This window comes from Castor canadensis, chromosome 3 (assembly GCF_047511655.1).
Source record: "Castor canadensis chromosome 3, mCasCan1.hap1v2, whole genome shotgun sequence".
Lineage (NCBI taxonomy): Eukaryota > Metazoa > Chordata > Mammalia > Rodentia > Castoridae > Castor > Castor canadensis.
In genome coordinates, this window is record NC_133388.1 from 16,177,309 (window position 1) to 16,193,774 (window position 16,466).

The 16,466-nt window shown below is 49.6% G+C and overlaps 1 protein-coding gene across 5 annotated transcripts in view; it reads left to right on the top strand.

Moving 5' to 3' along the window:
- Itpk1 (inositol-tetrakisphosphate 1-kinase) overlaps window positions 1-16,466 on the top strand; it is a 155,437-nt gene that overhangs the window by 31,809 nt on the left and 107,162 nt on the right. For 3 of the 5 annotated variants that reach the window (XM_074067283.1, XM_074067284.1, XM_020174926.2), the window contains one exon: window positions 12,264-12,288. The exons of the other annotated variants lie outside the window; for them this stretch is intronic. In XM_074067283.1, the coding sequence (XP_073923384.1) occupies window positions 12,264-12,288 (25 nt within the window). The remainder of the gene's footprint in view (window positions 1-12,263; window positions 12,289-16,466) is intronic. 5 annotated transcript variants of the gene reach the window in all.

Below are 16,466 nucleotides of genomic sequence, written 5' to 3' on the forward strand. Positions count from 1 at the left end.
TCAGATATTGGGAGGAGTTTAGATTAGGGTTCGTAATGTTTGGCTCCTTCAATCTGGGCTCCTTCTTCTCTCTTGAACATGCATGCTGACACTCAGGGTGATTTCTGACAGTCAGGAGGAGCATCCTGAGCCAAGGAAGAGGGCTGAGGATGTGAACAAACCACACTCTGCACAGTCCATCATTGAGCTCAGTTCAGAGTGGGTGCCTTGCTAGGCTCCCCGGTGGCCCTCCTCTCACATTGCCCTGAAAGGCTGTTCTCCTGACAGGGTTCTGCTGTGGATGGTGGGCAAGGGGGCATTTCCAACAGGGTGTCGGTGGAGCCTGTGATGGAGGGCATGGAACCCAGTGTGCAAGATGCAGACAGGGCACAGACCTTAGACTGAAATGTGGGCACCTGTTGCAGGGGTCCAAGTGCCAGGTAGTGAGACGAACTGCAGGAGGGTGTGACTGGGCAGGGATGGTGAAGTAGAAGGTCACTGGCCTCAGGGTGGACAAGCAAGGACAGTGGGGAGACCCACTGGGTGGGCTTCAGGGTAGAGGTCTGTGCTTTTTTCTGGCTTGCCAGTGTTCTTCTCTTCTGGTTGGAATGAGATATTCCACTTTTTGACATTTGTCATTTCTGCTTGGGGCTCTGTGTTTTGGCATTGGTTTGTCTGTTGCTGTGACCCCCTGTGTGGGGCTCTGAAGGATTATTGTAGCTGTTTGGGGCCTGTTGCCATGACTCCCAGCTGCAGAGCCTGATAGGGCTTGAAGACTGGATAGGAAAGAGAAAGGGACATAAGATGGCCTGCCCAGAGCTGGCCTAGGGCCTCAACTCTCAGCACTGGGGTCCTCTGAGGCCTCAGGTTCATTCTTACCTCTCCTAGAGGCCCTTCTAGCCTGTGTATTCTCAGGAGCTTCAGTCCTGTGAGCCAGCCGACTTTTCTTTTTCACTGGTAGATTCAGAAACCTTTAGAGGTGGAGTGGTATTCCTAAGACATTAGCTCTGCCACCTTCCCCAAGGGTCAGTCTTCCTTCCTGCACTGTGGGCATTTGGTGTCTGCTTGAATCCCTGCTACTAGGGCACTCACCATTTGCCTTGACAGCCTTGCTGTGGCAGCTGGCACCTCTTCTTGCAGCTCAGCAGAAATCTGCTTCCTCAGCTCTTTTGCTTTGTAGGAAGAGTTCCTTCTGCTTGGAAAGTCTGACATGTTGTCAGAGGAACTGTCAACCCTTGGAAAGGGAGGGACAGACTCCCCTGCTTCTGGGCCTTAGGTGACCTGGTATGTGTCCAGTCCATGGTGGTCCTGGATGCTTGAGGCCAATCGTGCCCCTTAGGCAGTGCCTTCTGTGCCCTTTACCATTAGGCCTTGTTAGGGACTCCTCCTTAGTTGTTGGAACCTGGCCCCTTGGGATCAAGGGTCTGAGGATGGATTTTAGCCTGGACTTGGGGCAGTGGTGGGGTGAAGGAAGAGAGGTAACTCTTTCCAGAACAGCTCCTCTCCCCGATATCCCAGAGGCCTCACCCAGCCTCTGTAATACCCCTCCAGCACAGGCTCCTCCTTCCTCCAGGGCCGTCATGTAGTGTGGAGTGAGGAGGCACTTGCTAACAGACAGGCCTGAATTTAGACTGTGGTCTGCTTCTCACTTGTTGTATGTCTTGGGTTCACTAGGCAAGCACTCTACTGCTTAAGCCACTCCTCCAGCCATGTTTGTCTCTTTGAGTGTGTGAGTGTGTGTGAGTGTGTGTGTGTGTGTGTGTGTGTGTGTGTGTGTGTGTAGTGATTCATCTGTTCTTGGGCACCTTGGCTGTTTCCACAGTTTGGCTGTTGTGAACAGAGCTGTAATAAAAAAATGTGGGTATGAAGTTATCTCTTCTGGGTATTATTCTTAACTGTTCTGAATCTCCCACGTGAATGCATACAATATCCACACCCCCAGGGCTGCTGTGGAAGTTAAGGCTGAGGAGTACTTGAGTGCCCTTGCAGTGCTGGCACTCGTGGGCCCCTCCAGGCTGTACCATCTTCATGTCCCTTCTCTTGCCTGGCTTGGGGAGAGCAGAGCGAGTGGGAATAAAGGAGCCCAGGTGTTTCTGTTGCTGGCCTGTGTTCATTTGGGTCATGCTCAGGCATTTGGAATCCTTCCTGAAGTTCCAGAGTCTTGGGCATTGGGTGAGGTGCTGCCTGTTGCCAGAGTTGGGGTGCTCAGCATATCTGGAATGGCACAGGGACTGGGGCCATAGCCTCGCACTCCCAAGCCTTATAAGTGGGGAGTATGGCAGGCCTTGCTGGGCCCTGTTGTGCTTTGATGCTGGGCCTGGTGCTCAGCCTCCAGCTGCCTCCATGTTGGAAAAGTCTGTTGTTGCTCAGAGAACTTGGTAGGGATAAGGGAGGTGACCTTTAGTAGAGTCAGATGATCTTGGGGTTGGGTGTGGCTGGCCTGGGGATCTTTCCTTGATTTAAAGATGAACCCAGGGGTTAAGATTGTCACCTCCTCCCTAATTCACAATCAGGGTTTCTAGGCCTGTAGCCCTTCCCCACTTCCCTGTTGTTCCCATCAGGGACCCTGTGGCAGTGTCTGGTTATACTAAGTCCCTTTTCAGAGCCCTGCAGCTACCATGTGAGGCTGAATACCAGCCTCTTCCTCAGTTGACCATTGAAACCCCTCACCCACTCAAATTCTTGGACAGATCCTCTTCTGTCTCTTTCCCATGCCTGGACACCCTGAGGAAGCAACTGAGGTTTGTAGGATGGCAGAGCTGTGGGAGCCTGGGCCCTGTGACTGACAGAACAAGGCCCCTGCCAGTCCCCACTGAAATGGCCAGTTCCTAATGCTCAGCACCTGTGACTGAGTTGCTTGATCTGGTCAGAGTGCATGAAGTTATTACAGAGACACTGAGTTAGGGAATCTCGAGATGGGGTGATATCCTGGATTAGCTGGGTGGGCCCAGTGCAGTCACAAAGGTCCTGATAAGAGGAGGTAGGAGGACCAGAGATGTGGTAGTGCAAGCAGAGGCCAGTCAGTGATGTAGCCTGGAGCCAAGGAATGTGGACAGCCTTCAGAAGTGGAAAAGATTCCTCCCAGAGACTCTAGAGGGAAGGCTGTCTGCTGATGTTACATGTTAGACTGCTGACTTACCAGTGCAGGAGAATGCATCGTGTTGTTTCAGTTTACTCTGCTTGTGGTGGTTCGGTCCAGTGACAATGAGAGTAAATAGTGTTTGTGCATACTGTCTGTGTTGGGATAAAGGTGGGCCTCAGAGGCCAGTAGCTGGATCAAGGTCAGAGTTGCCACGCGTGGCCAAGTGGATGTCAGAGGCAGGCTTCTTGGATCCTTACTCTGTCACAGAACACTCTGTAAAATCTATACTTGGCTCTTTGGGACTTTCTTCTGATCTGCTGCCCTGTAGGTGTCTGAGGGTAGGGGAAATATTTGGACAAGATGCTTTGTGGCTTAAGTTCCTGGGGATCAGAACAGGGCTGACTGTCACTTTTGCTTTGATATGACAGCAACTCTGGTGCTCCTGGCAAGAGAGATCCAGGAACCACAATGCCCTGAGACCTGGCCTTTGGCTTGCCACTCCACAGCACACCCTTTCCCTCCCCTTCCGCTGCCACTCCCTCTGGGCCCACAGTGAGTTCCTCTGAACCCTCTCCCTGCCTCCTGCCAGACCTGATATTGTTGTATTTAGGGCCTCATGGCACACGCACCAGTGCAGAGCTTGTACTTCACCTTCCATGCGATCTATCTCTAGGCGTCCCTCTGTGCCTGGACTAGTCTAGGGCTCTATGCCTGAGGGTAGAGGCACAGCAGCAGAGCAGAACCTCTAATCTCAGGGGCTTTCTTGAACAGTCCCTCTGGGGGTTTTGGGATCCAGGAGGGAACTTTGAATTGTAAGGTGTGTTAGCAGCTACGTGTGGCTGCACGGGAGGAGCTCAAACATCCATGTCCTGCATGCTGGTGACACACACAAGGCTGCTGCATTAAGAGCTGGCAAACCTCGGGGGTAGAAGTGAAAAAATGTGGACCTTGTGGGCAGGCATCTCCTTCCTAGGAGAATGCTGTCTCAGGGTGTCTTCTCCTTGCCCCCGGAGGCTTACCTCAGTCACTTGGACTGAGGTTAAGATGGCTGAATTCTTGGGATTTTTGAGTGCTTTGAGCAGAGCAGGCTGCTTTGTGAGCCCCAGGGTGGGTGACTGGCAACCAGGTCAGGTTGAGGCTGGGAGCCTACCTTCTAGCTCCCTTGTACCTTCCCTCCCAGCCGTCCACCCAAATTGAGGGCCCATTCCTAATTAGGAGATGGAAAATACAGTACCTGCAAGACTCAAAAGTGATGGGGTCCCTGTGGCTTACACCTGTAATCCTAGCTAGGAAGAGATCAGAAAGATCGTCAAAGCCAGATTGGGCAAATAGTTTGTGAGACCCTATCTCGAAAAGTCCCATCACACATACAAAAAAGGACTGGTGGAATGGCTCAAAGTGTAGGCCCTGAGTTCAAACCCCAGCACTGCAAAAACAAAACCAAAAAGACCCAAAAGTGATTTTAAGTAGATACTTTTTGTACTAAGGAATAGAGGATGTTTGATTGTGTCCTGGATCTGCTGTACTTTGGATGCAGCAGAGCACATCCTAGTGCTTTGCAGCCCACCGCAACCCAACTGTGGCTCCATCTAAATATGGAAGGGTGGGTTTGCATGGTGCCACAGCCTGGTGGCCTCTCTTGCAGGGGCAGCAGACTGAGTCACTTGCTCTGCTCTTGCCCATGTACTTGGTTCACTAGGAAGAGCCACTTCCAGGGCCTGTAGGACTTGCTTGAGGTCTGAGAGATGATGACTCAGGCTGCTGCATCTGCATCTGGGGTCTGCCTGGGTCCCTCAGGTGGGGCACCTAGCATGGGGAGGGTGTTCAGTTAAGATGCATAGTGACTGTTCAGTCAAAGGAAGGGACATGGCAGCTTCCAGTTTATCTGGTTTTCTCCGGAGTTGTCCAAACAATTCAAATGTTTGTATTGGCTTTAAGATTTTGTTCATATGTTGTCTTTATATTGGGCCATTTCAGATTCTGGCACTGTTAGTAGGAGGAAAATTCAAATTACAAAGCAATCAGCAAGGGAACCAGGATGCCATGGAGTGAACAGGCAAGCGGGCAGCTCCAGGCTGAGCCTGGCACCAAGAGGCTGGGGGATGGGCACTTGTGGCGTTTGTTTGTAGAGCACCTGCCAGGTGTGGGCTGTAGGCACAGGGAACTGAGATGGAGACCGGTCTGTGCCTCAGGGCTGCCTCTATCTGCAGCTGAGCACTGGACCAGCTGACTACGTGGCTAAATAGCCTTTACCTCTGCCAGTGACAGGGTGGGAAGAGGCCCCTTAGAGAAAGTAATGTTTGAGCTGGTCTCAGTGGGTAAACTGGAGCTTGCCAGTGAGGACAAAGGGGACAACTGTGCAGAGGCACAGACTTAGGCCTTGGTGATTCAGAGAAGGGGGTCTTTCCTGCAATAGTGTGAGAGGGGCATCTTGGCACAACTTTCTGCCCAGTGCCTCATAGGCTATACCTGTACATGCTCACATGCCAGGTGTATGCTAAGAACTTGGCTGTAGACACAGGGTATAAGCCATTTCCTGAGGGACATTATTAGTCACGATAGGCCAGGATGGGTTGCAGTGATAGACATTTGAGATCCGAACAACAAAGCCCTATTTCCAGCTTGTTTGAAATCACTGTGAATCTGTCCAGTCCCCATGGCTGTTGTCCCTTCTGCAGCGACTCAGTGTTGTGCTTCCTTAGCCTCGATGATTTTGGCCAGGTAGTTTTGTTTTTAGGGTTCTGTCCTATGCATTGCACCTTCCTAGTTAAAACAGTCAAAAATGTCCCAAGTATTGCCAGGTGTCTCTGGGGTGTGTGTGTGTGTGTGTGTGTACAGAATTGCTCCTACTTGAGAAATACCCCTGGCTGAAGGTCCTCCTTTCTTTTTTTGTGGGGGGGGTGTGGGGGAGAGGTCTCAGTATGTATTCAATTCTGGCCTTGAGCTTACTGTGTAGCCCAGGCTGGCCTCAAACTCAGTGATCCTTCTACCTCAGCACCCTCAGTGCTGGGAGAAGATCCTCTTAAATCACTAGTTTCTTTCTGGCTCCCAGCCCAGCTTCTTTGCCAGTCCCGGGTTTGTTTCCAGGCAGCAGAGCTGCGGGCTTTGGTGGCTGGCAGCATCCTCGCATGCTCCCATGTTGCTGAGGTCAGGAGGACTGGCTGGAGGGTCTGGCACTGGCAGTTGAATGCTGCTTCCTGAAAGTGACAGGTCACTTCTGTTCACATTTCAACTTGTGCCCATATTTTATTGGCCAAAGCAAGTCTTGTAGCCATGGCCGACTTGGGGTGGGAATAGGGGGGTAAAGCACAGTGGCACCGAGTGTCCAGGAGGACTTCTAGTATTGGTGGCCACTATCGGTGTCTGCCACAGAGCACTGGACCTAGTAGGGGACTGTGCTGTGGCATCAGGTAGCTCCTGCTGTGTGCTCAGTGCCTCCTGTGGGGAAGCTCCAGGGCTGTGATCCATCGAGGAGGCTGGGACAAGAACAGCTTCTCCAGAGGAGCCGACCTTGGAGAGAGGGTTAGTGAGTGAAGCTAGATGGCATTATGCATGCAGGAGTGAGAGAAGAGGTCCCTTGTCCCTCAGGAGTCTCATGTCCTTGGGCAACTTTGTGGGCCTCTGGGTGGTACACAGCAAGCAGGCCCTGCCCTCTGCAGGCAAGAGGAGGTGGGAGAGGGAACTCAGGACTCTTCTCCATGCACCACGACACTCTGTTGTTCCTGGTGCCTGAAATCTGTAATTCCCAGGCCTTCCTGCAAATTGCTTGGGTGAGGGTGGGCCTGGCATTCCACTGCATAACCACCTGCTTTCCTTCCCTGCATGGCCATTAGCCCCAGCCGCAGGTGTGGCTGTTCCTCTGCACCCAGGCAGGAAGGAGCTTGTGTTTCCTGCCTGGTCCCTATGTTGTGAATTGTTCTGGGGTGGTCTGGCCTGTCTCCCTGTGTGCCTGTGTGCTAAGGTACAGGTGCCCATTTTTGATGGCTGCTCAGCCAACCCTCAGCTGTGCTTGGGTGGGAGGTGGTGGCTGGGACCTTGCATGTTGTGGGACAGCAGTTCCCTTTTTCCACAAGCTTCACTACTCTTTGGTGGCCACTGTGCTGACTCTTGAGTGCTCAGACTTTTCCAGCTGTAGGTGGACTTTCCTCCCTGTGCTGGCGAGAGGGGACCCTCCCTCCTCTGCTTACTCACTGAGTCATGCTTCCCTGTCTGCAGTTCACAGGAGCTAACAGCTGCCTGGGCAGGTCCTCCCTAAATAGAAAGATTCGTTTAACACCTGTAAAAGTGGAGACCCAGGGTGGCTCAGCAACACCTCTGGGGCCTTTTACTGATGTTTGTGGTGAACTGAGGCTTTTATGCCCTGTTCTGCTGTGAGGAGGCCCAGAGTGTCTTGCATTAGTCTTCCGGGGACTACTACAGTGTCTGTGCATCAGGCCTTACATGGCCTCTCTGGTGTGGTACTGTGGCTGTTTCTCTGAGCTCTGTATTGCTTTTTTCTACTTCCTCTTTGGGTCTTCTTTCCTGGACTCTTTTATTGTCCCAGCAGCAGGTCATATAGGATAATTTTTGTCAGGAAGTGGCAGCTGCTGCCACTTAGAGAGTCCCTGTTGTCTAGTGGCCAGTGACAGATACCCAGCTTGAAAGGGCTTAAGCAGAGATAAGCAGCTACAGAGCCAGAGAGGATCAGCTCCAGGCTGGATTGGGTCCTTGAACTCTGGCAGGAGAATGCTCCCCTTCCTCTGCCCATGTGGTTTGGTCAAGATTCCTGCCATGTGATCTCTGACATTTCTAGGCAGGATAGTCTTCAGGACCTGTTCTAGGGAGAACAGGCTTGGTGCCATGCCCATCTTGCATTTAAGTAAGTAGGCCATTAATGTGCCTATAATGGAGGGTCACCACTTCATACGGGATAGCAGAGGATGTTTCTTGAAAGGCAGAAAAGTAGGCAGCAGGGCAGAGTAAAAGTAACATTATCTATATCCCCCATATGAACCAGGTGCTGTGCTGGGCCTAAATTCTTCTTCCCCTGAGCCAGTCCCCACTGTGGGTCTTATGTTCCCATGCCCCCTGACACCCAGCTGGGCGCGGTGGGGGGGGTGCACGTTATTCTTCTTTGAATTCTCTCCCCAATGTCTGTCTCAGTCATTCTTCAGCTGCCCACTCTGACGACAAATGCTGTTTGTTCTTCCCTGAAGCCTTCTCCAATTGCCATCCCTCCTCCCCGGAAGGAGTGATCACTTTGTGAGATTTTAAATCCCCCAAGTGTTTTCTCCTTAGACTTCTGGGGAGAGAGGTCCTCTCATTATTGGTGATCCAGCTTTGAAAAACCAATTTTATGTTTATGACTTGTAGGGTAGAACTCTGCCCAAACTTATTAATGCAGTGTTTACCAAGAAAGTGAGTTTTAGAGCCTATGAAGATGCTTGGATACAAATTTTAATATTTTACTTATTAAACTTTAACTTTTTTTGTTGCTTTTTCTGTAGTGTTGCAAATAATATATATGCATATTGTAGAAAACACTGAAAATGTAGGAAAGTGTAAAGGAAAAACCTCCACCTTACTTTCCTACTGTCAGCTGCCCTGCAGCCATAGTTAACTCTGCAGCCTGTGCCCTTCTGGTTTGTTTCCAAGGACCCAGTGTTTACGTGGGCCGAGGATCTGTGCTGAGTGTCCAGTGTGATGGTTCTGTGGCCCCAGAATGGGTATATTTTTAGCTAGTCTTTGAGCATAATTTGGAACCAACCTTTCTTCCCTTCTTTTCCTCCCTTCCCCTTCCCTTTCTTTCCTTACTTCCCTCCCTTCTTCCCTCCATCCCTCTCTCCATCCCCTCCATCCCTTTCCTCTTTTTCCTTCCTTTCCTCCTTTTCTTCCTCCTCCCCTTCCCTCTCTTCCTTCCATAGGGCCTCACTGTGTAGCCCAGGCTGGCCTCAAATTCAAGATCTTCCCTCTTGCCTTTCCTCCTGAGTGCTGGAATTACAGATGTGTACCACTATCCCCAGCTAAGGAAGATTTTCTCGGTAAATCCTGAACTTTCTGCTGCTTTGCCTCATCCATCAGTCCTGCTGACATCATCCATCGATTCCTGCTTTTATCAAGCATCCTTTTTATGTCAGGCCCTGATAAAACTGGTAACTAGAGTTTTGCCTGTTATTTAAAAAAAATTTAAAAAAAAACACAGTTTTTGAGACTGTGTTATAGATACATGGCACAGAATTCAGGGACACCGTGAAAAGGAAATCTCCTTCTCCTGCCTTTCCCCCCAGCTACTCTTGTCCTTGACCTGAGGCCCTGCTGTGGTCATTTTCTTGTAACACTTTCAGATTCATTTTGTACACGTGTAATCACACATTCTTGTCCTGAATGTTGTTTTCAACACAAAGAGTTGCATATAGTGCACAGGATTCATTCAGCAACTTGTATGTTTCACATGGCAGTGCCTTAGAGATATTCCTCCTGGGCATGTGGAGCGCTTCCTTCTTTTTTGCTGTTTCATACTATTCCTTGGCTGCATATGGTTTGTTAGTGGTGTCTCTTTGGGGCATGTCATTTGCTCCCAGTTTTTCAGAATCATAGTTTGGCAGCTGACATCTCAGGCCTGAAGTATTTGCAAGTTTGAGTGTGTCTGGGTTCATTACTAGGCACTAGGGTGGTGAGTTAGCGTTCCTACAGGAGACAACTAACTAGTCACTTAACTTAACAACGAGCTCTTCTGTTTCTTTCCTCTCCCCTGCTTCCATGTCCTCCTTTCTCCCTCTTCCCCTTTGATTTTGTGATTCTGTTTCTGAACTTTGTGGTTATGGTAGGATTTGGGATCCTGGCCCTTGGAACTTCAAGGTTTCTGATACCTTTGTTCTGCAGAAGTTCCTGATGAAGAAACAAGCCCCTGTGGGTTACTTAATTTTCCTAAGAGGCAGATGGTCATGTGCCTGACTTTATCACTAGAGGGGGTGAGGTTTTCAATTATACTGAGGTCCTGGAGGCTAGAGTTGGGCTTTGCCCTTCTGGGGGCTGCCACCCAGCTGTATTGCACCTGGCTGTGGCACAGATGGGGTGAATCTGGCTCCAGGGTGGCTTCCCAATCTCCTGAGCCTTAGCTTGCTTATGCAAGTAATGGAGTCATTAGCCCCTCCTTGTGCTGCCCCCTATCCCCCCCACATAGGGCTGCAGGACAGTCAGTGAGCAGCAGGGGCTGTCTGTTTTATATGTGGCCTGATGTGGATGGCAAGGGGTGCTGAGCCCGCTCTTTCCTGTCAGTTGGGATTTATTCTGCTCTAGATCTCTGAGCTGGTGGAGCTACAAGGCAGAGCTCCTGGGGCCTCAACTGCCTTTTCTTTAGATGATTTGTGAGGTTTCAGCCACCCTTTCTCTAGATTATAGTTTTTTGTTGACACATTTCCTGGTGTCTCCCCTCTCCCCCTTTTCTTTAAAGGACTGGGATAATGTAAATGTGGACTGACTGGACGTGATCACAGTTGGTTTGGTAGAGAGTGCTACGTGCTGGGATAATCTGGATTCCTGCAGGATTTCCCAGAGGGAATGGAGTTCCAGAGCCCTGGGAGAACTGGCTCCACCTGGTGTGGGTCACATGCATTTCTTGGCTCCTGCCTTGACTTGAGTGGTCTACATGCTATTGTTTGGGTTTAAGACTTCTACTCTGGGGGCAGACCCAGGAAATTCCAGGTTGGCTGATCACTGTTACTGGCCATGTGACCTAGGGCAGGTTCCCTCGCTCACCCTCACTTCAGTTTTCTCTCTCCAGTGGGTCAGGATGATCTGGGAATGAGGTGGGGCCCTGAGGTGTCTATAGGTACTCAGAAATGCTGTAGGTGACGCTGTCTCTCCCCTTGCTATAGACTTTGGTGTCCCAGGGCTGTGCTGATGTGTGTCTAGCCTGTTCCTCGTGCAATCATTGAACTAATGGATATTAGCCACATTCTTTCAGGAACTGCTGGGAAGCAGAATGGCATGAAGGCCCTGGTAGTGTCAGTCGCAGTGGTTCCACACTTAGTTGCTCGGCACACAGGGTTCTGTTGCAGTGTCGGGCTTGAAGGGAAGGCTAGCCAGGGGCTCCTCACAGTGGATGAGGCCAGCTTTTATGGGCTTCGGCCTGGTGTCCCATATGGTGGCTCCTTTGTAAGGATCACCGAGTGCAGCTCCCAGGAGGTGCTCAGGAATCACTTGTTGAATGAGCCGACAAACGTATAGATGTGTAGATGTGGCTTCAGCTGTGAAGGCAATTTGAGGTCCTCCTTCTGGCTGCCCAGATGTTTCCTGCATGCTTGTCCCCTCCTTGAGGCCTCTGGCCCTGCCCAGACTGTTGCTGCATTTATGGTTCCCTCTGTGTCCCAGGCCCGGCCCAGGAGCCAAGCTAAGTTTTTCTGTATTTATACTTTCATTTACAAGCAGCCATGTATGAGTTTCTGGGTTCCAGGTGGGTGCCAGAGCTAGGCACAAGGCACATATGTTTTAAACTTGCACAGCCCCTGCTCCAGGGAGCCGGGGTGAGTAAACTGCGGTCTGCTGGCCTTGCCTGGTTCCAGCCTTCTCTGAGCACCTGCCAGAGGCCCGCAGTGTGCCCTGTTCTAGCACTCCTCCTGGTGTGGAGAACAAAGGGCTAGAGAGTGAGCTAGACAGTTCTTGGGATGCTGTGTGGGTGGAGGTGGGTGTCTATGGCTAGGGAGACTTCCTAGAAGAGTCCCACTTGGGACAAGGCCTGAGGTCTAAGGGGTTAGTATGCACCCAGATAAGGGATGAGACAGCCCTGTGAGCCTAACAGGCTGAGGTGTTTGGCATGGGACCAGGACATGGGAGCCATGGATGGTGGTAGAAATGAGCAGGGATGCAGGCTTTTTGGGTAAATTCATTGGCCAGTAGGGTCTTGGGGCAGTAGAGGTTGAGCTCCACTGGTGAAGGCCTGACCCAGTGCTGGAGGGGAGACTGCTGCTGTCAAGTCCTCCAGGGCTCTAGCCAAGTCCCTCTGAGAACCAACCTTTCTTCTAGGTCACAGAAGGTTGTGAGGGGGCTGGGGTTCATAAACTTACTTGAAATGAGGCCATTCTGGGACAGTGGTGTGAGAGGCATTGCCTTCAGCTGGCTCTCCTCATGCAGTTCTTCTCACTTCAGCTGGCTCTAGAAGACATTCTGGAGAGGATGCTTCCTATGCTAGAGTAACATTTGTTTTCTTTGTTTTTCTCTACAGGAAGCGAGGGATAGAGGTTGTGCAGGTGAGTACAGATCTCTTCTTTGCCATTTTCCAGGAAGAGTAACTTCCAGCACTCATCTTTCCCTGTCTCCTAAGAATCTGCGGACTCGGCTCTCTCGTCACACATAGCTGCCTCATACCTTTTCCTGGAGGATCTGAGGCAGTTTCCACCCCAGGCCTGGCACAAACCGGCAGAGGATGCTTGGGTTTGGAGAGTTACTAGGGCCTTGTCAGGAGAAGGAGCTGGAGGTTTGGGAGTCCTTGGAAGGCCTGACTGTGCTTGGGTCAGGGGTAGGAAGGGTGAAGGGACTACAGCCACCCTGCTGGGTGTCCTGTTGTCTGTCCTCTGTTCTGGGTGGACTTGGGTCAGATGTTCATTGATTAGAGAAGGAAGGATGGATGAAGGGAGGGAGGGAGAAGTATGGATAGGTGAATGGAGAGAGAAGAAAGGAAGGAGGGAAGGAGGGAGGACTGACAGGTGGATGGAGGAGCTCTCCCAGGCACAGGGTTGGCCCTCCAGCCCTGAAGTAGATATGCAGGCTCTGACTTCAGTCATCTCAGGGAAGCCAGGAGGCCTGGTTGTCTGAGAGGAGCTTGGGTTGAGGTGCCTGTTGAGACTTCTGACCAGCAACATTTGTCCCTTGCTTATGATTCATGAAGGACGGGAAGGAGGCAGTTTTCTCCATTGAGGCCTATAGTGAAGGGCAGGCTGTGACATGTGCACAAAATGGGCAATTAGTGAGCCCTGTGGTCTGTCACTCTTGCTGTTCCTGCCTAATGAACTTTACTATCTGTATGCTAGGCTGGCCTGCCTTTCTCTTGCTTTGCAGGTAACATCTGCTTGCTGCTCCAGAGGGTTACCCAAGTTGGGGAACAGATCAGGGCTAATGAGTTAGCCTGGTAGACATCTGTAGGAAGTTTCTAGAAAGCCCAAGCCCACCTTTGTAAACCTCAAGAGGTCCTTCCTTGGTAGCCACAGAAGAGGCCTCCCCATTCCTGGCAGGTCCAGTACCTGGGGACTAGCAGAAGCTCAGAGTTGCTCTGGGGACCTTTCATGCATGGTGTGTGGGTGGAATGGGAGCCTGGAGCCATTGTTTTAGAGTGTGCCAGGCAGAGAAAAGAGTTTGAAAATCTTTGGAGATGTGTTTGCTGTTCATTTTGGTGATGACTTGGAGGAAGAAGTGGTAGCTGGGGACTAGCAGAAAGCCAAACTGGATGCTTTTGTCTTTGTTATCTAAAAATAAAACCCATGGTGATGATGCTACTCTGGACACCTCCTCTTGGCATCCAGGACTGTTGGTGAACTTTGAAATTTTAAGATGTTGAGAAAGATTCTGCAAAAATTGGCAGACAAATCAGTTGGCTGTTTTTTCAAAATCAGCCAGATTTCTGTGTACCAGATCCCAGGCTGTGGGCCCTTGGAAGCCAGAAGTAGGTAGCTTGCCAATCACTGAGTTTAGGTTGAGTGAATGAGAGTATGAGGGTGACCCTGTCCTACCACCCTGGCATCTTCTGCCTCAGGTCCTCTGTTCCTCCTGCATAGCCACCTGTTGGCGTAGGCGGTGCCCTGTGCTCTGTAGAGGCATGGAAACTGAGCCTTAGGATGTTGTGGCTCAGGATATCGGGGGAATTCAGTAGTCAGTGGTGGAGTTGAGGCTGAGTTTGGGTCTGTCTGTCTGCTCTGCAGGTCTTCTCCACAGGTTAGGAGGCCACTCTGTTTTCTAGATGCTTGCTTGCTTAGCATTGCTGATCTTTGGCTACTTTCTAAGAGGATATCGGGGCCTAGAGTAAGGACCTGTAAAATCCCAGTAAGATTCTGCCTGTTTGTCCAGGTCATGGGAATCATTTCTCTTCCTGCTATTCAATGGCAACAGTGACATTATCAGTGTTCGATATTTACAGGGACTGCAGTGTACCAGTAATTGCCATTTACTTTAAAGGAGCATTTGTGTGTAACTTTCGTAGGTGAGGATGGGAGTAAAGTTTGGTGCCAGGCTTATGACTGTAATCCTAGCTACTTGGGAGACTGAGATGGGGGGATTGTGTTTGGAAGCCAACCTAAGTAGGAAGTTTGGGAGGCCCCATCTCAACCAGTAGCTGGACGCCTGCCATCCCAAGCTATGTGGGAGGCTGAGATCAGGAGGATTGAGGTTCTAGGCCAGCCCAGGCAAAAAAGTTTGTGATACCCCATCTCAATGGAAAAAAGCTGGGTGTGTTGGCATCCACCTGTCATCTCAGCCACTTAAAAATTAAGCTTAAAAATAGTAGGACTGTGGTCCAGGCTGGCCTGGGCAAAAAGCAGGACCGTATTTCCAAAATAACCAGAGTAAAAAGGACTAGAGGCAGAAAGGGCTCAGTGGTAGAATGCCTAGCTCTCAAGCACAAAGTGAAGCCGTGTGTTCAAACCTCAGTACCATCAAAATAAACAAACAAAGAAAGAAAGGTAAATTTTGCAGATCTTTAACTTCTCACATCCCCACAGTCGATGTGCTGGGGAAGGAGCTTGTAAACTCTCCTTCCTTGTCAACCCCAGCTGCCCCTACCACTTCATTACTCCTCCCACCTCTACAGGGCAGTGCACCTGGTATGGAGGAGCAAGGACTGACTGGGTTCAGGTTCTGGCTGTGTGAACTTGGGCCAGTTGTCTGAGCATTCTGCCCATCTGTATAGTGGGGCAGTCATTGTGCCTGACCCTAGGATCATGGTGAAGACTGAGTTTGGGTGATGAGGTGGCACTGGGCTTGGCACATGGAATTTGATGATCTCCAGAGCCACATATTCTCATCTACGCTGGGCAGACCTGAACCTCAGAATGGGACACAGGATAAAGAGCCTTCCAGGGGTTGGAGATTTAGCTCAGTGGAAGAGCGCTTGCCTGGCAAGTGTAAAGCCCTGAGTTCGGTCCCCAGCACCGGAAAAAAAAAGGAAAAAAAAAAAAAAAAAAAAAGAGCCTTCCAGTAGTTAGGGAAGGCAACTGGTCATTATAATTCTGGGCCAGGGAGGTATCTCCATTTCTGTGCTTGCAACAAAATTGAAAGATGATCCGATCAAGTTGTCAACTGATACCCAAATTATTTTTGATAAGAGATTCCTGTAATCCTTGGTATGATTCTAAAAGAATCTAAAGAATTTGCTATGGCAAATCTCCATTCCATTTTTTTCTTTTTAAGCAAGTTATTTTAACACTTGTATCTATAAAACTTGAAAAGTGGAGAAAGAACTGATAAACTTTGTCTTATTCTAGCAATAGGTAATATTCATCTGTGGATACATAAAATGCTCTTTTAAAAGGTCTCATTTGTCTCTTCAGAGTTGTATTTCTAATAAAGCTTTATTTTTATGCTATTTGTACAGTTTTGAGTAAGTATATTTTATCATGTTGAACAGTTACATACTAATAATAATTGTAGAAATAGCTTAGTCTAGAGGAAAAATTTGACATTTAATAACTTCATGGTCATATGAGAAATTTAACAAAATTATAGACATAAATTTCTTGGGCTCAGTAGAATCAGTAAAAGGCTTTACAACATAAAGTACTCTGTATGGTATAAACAAACACCTCTGAGGGAAGTGGATTGCAAATTAGAGTCAAGGAAGAAAAAGGAACATTGTTCGATTTCCAGCTGTCAATGAAGAGTCTGATTATATAATTTTAAAATGGGTGATGGTAGATCTCAGATCACTGCAGTATTTAGATTCTATTGGATCCATTTGAGAGAGAAACAGTAACAGTTTTCTTTTAAAATGTTAATATTTACAGTATGTTGGAAATTACATCCTCTGCAAGCATTTAAACTTACGATGAGAAATTTTAGATGTCAACTTAAAAATGTGCACATAGATATACAATTTTAAACATTTATTTTGAGGATTTGATTTGAAGGCTGTTTATATCTCAGAACCAGGTACCTCCTTGGAGGGCAGATCTGGCTCTCTGGCCATCAATAGGCCCTACTAGGGCTGGGCCAGGCCTCTGTGTTCTCTTAACACACAGAAAGGCCTTCCAAGATTTCCTTGGTAGTGAACCTGTCTGTGGACTGACTAGCCTCCCTCAACCTGGTCTTTTGGGCTGAGGGATGATGATGAAAGACCTGTAGCTCCCTGCTCAGTTGGTCAGATGAGCCTGATCCAGGAGGCTTAGGAGGAGTAGAAGCCCTGCTTTGTGTGTAGTGCTGGGCCTATGGGAGGCTGAGGCGG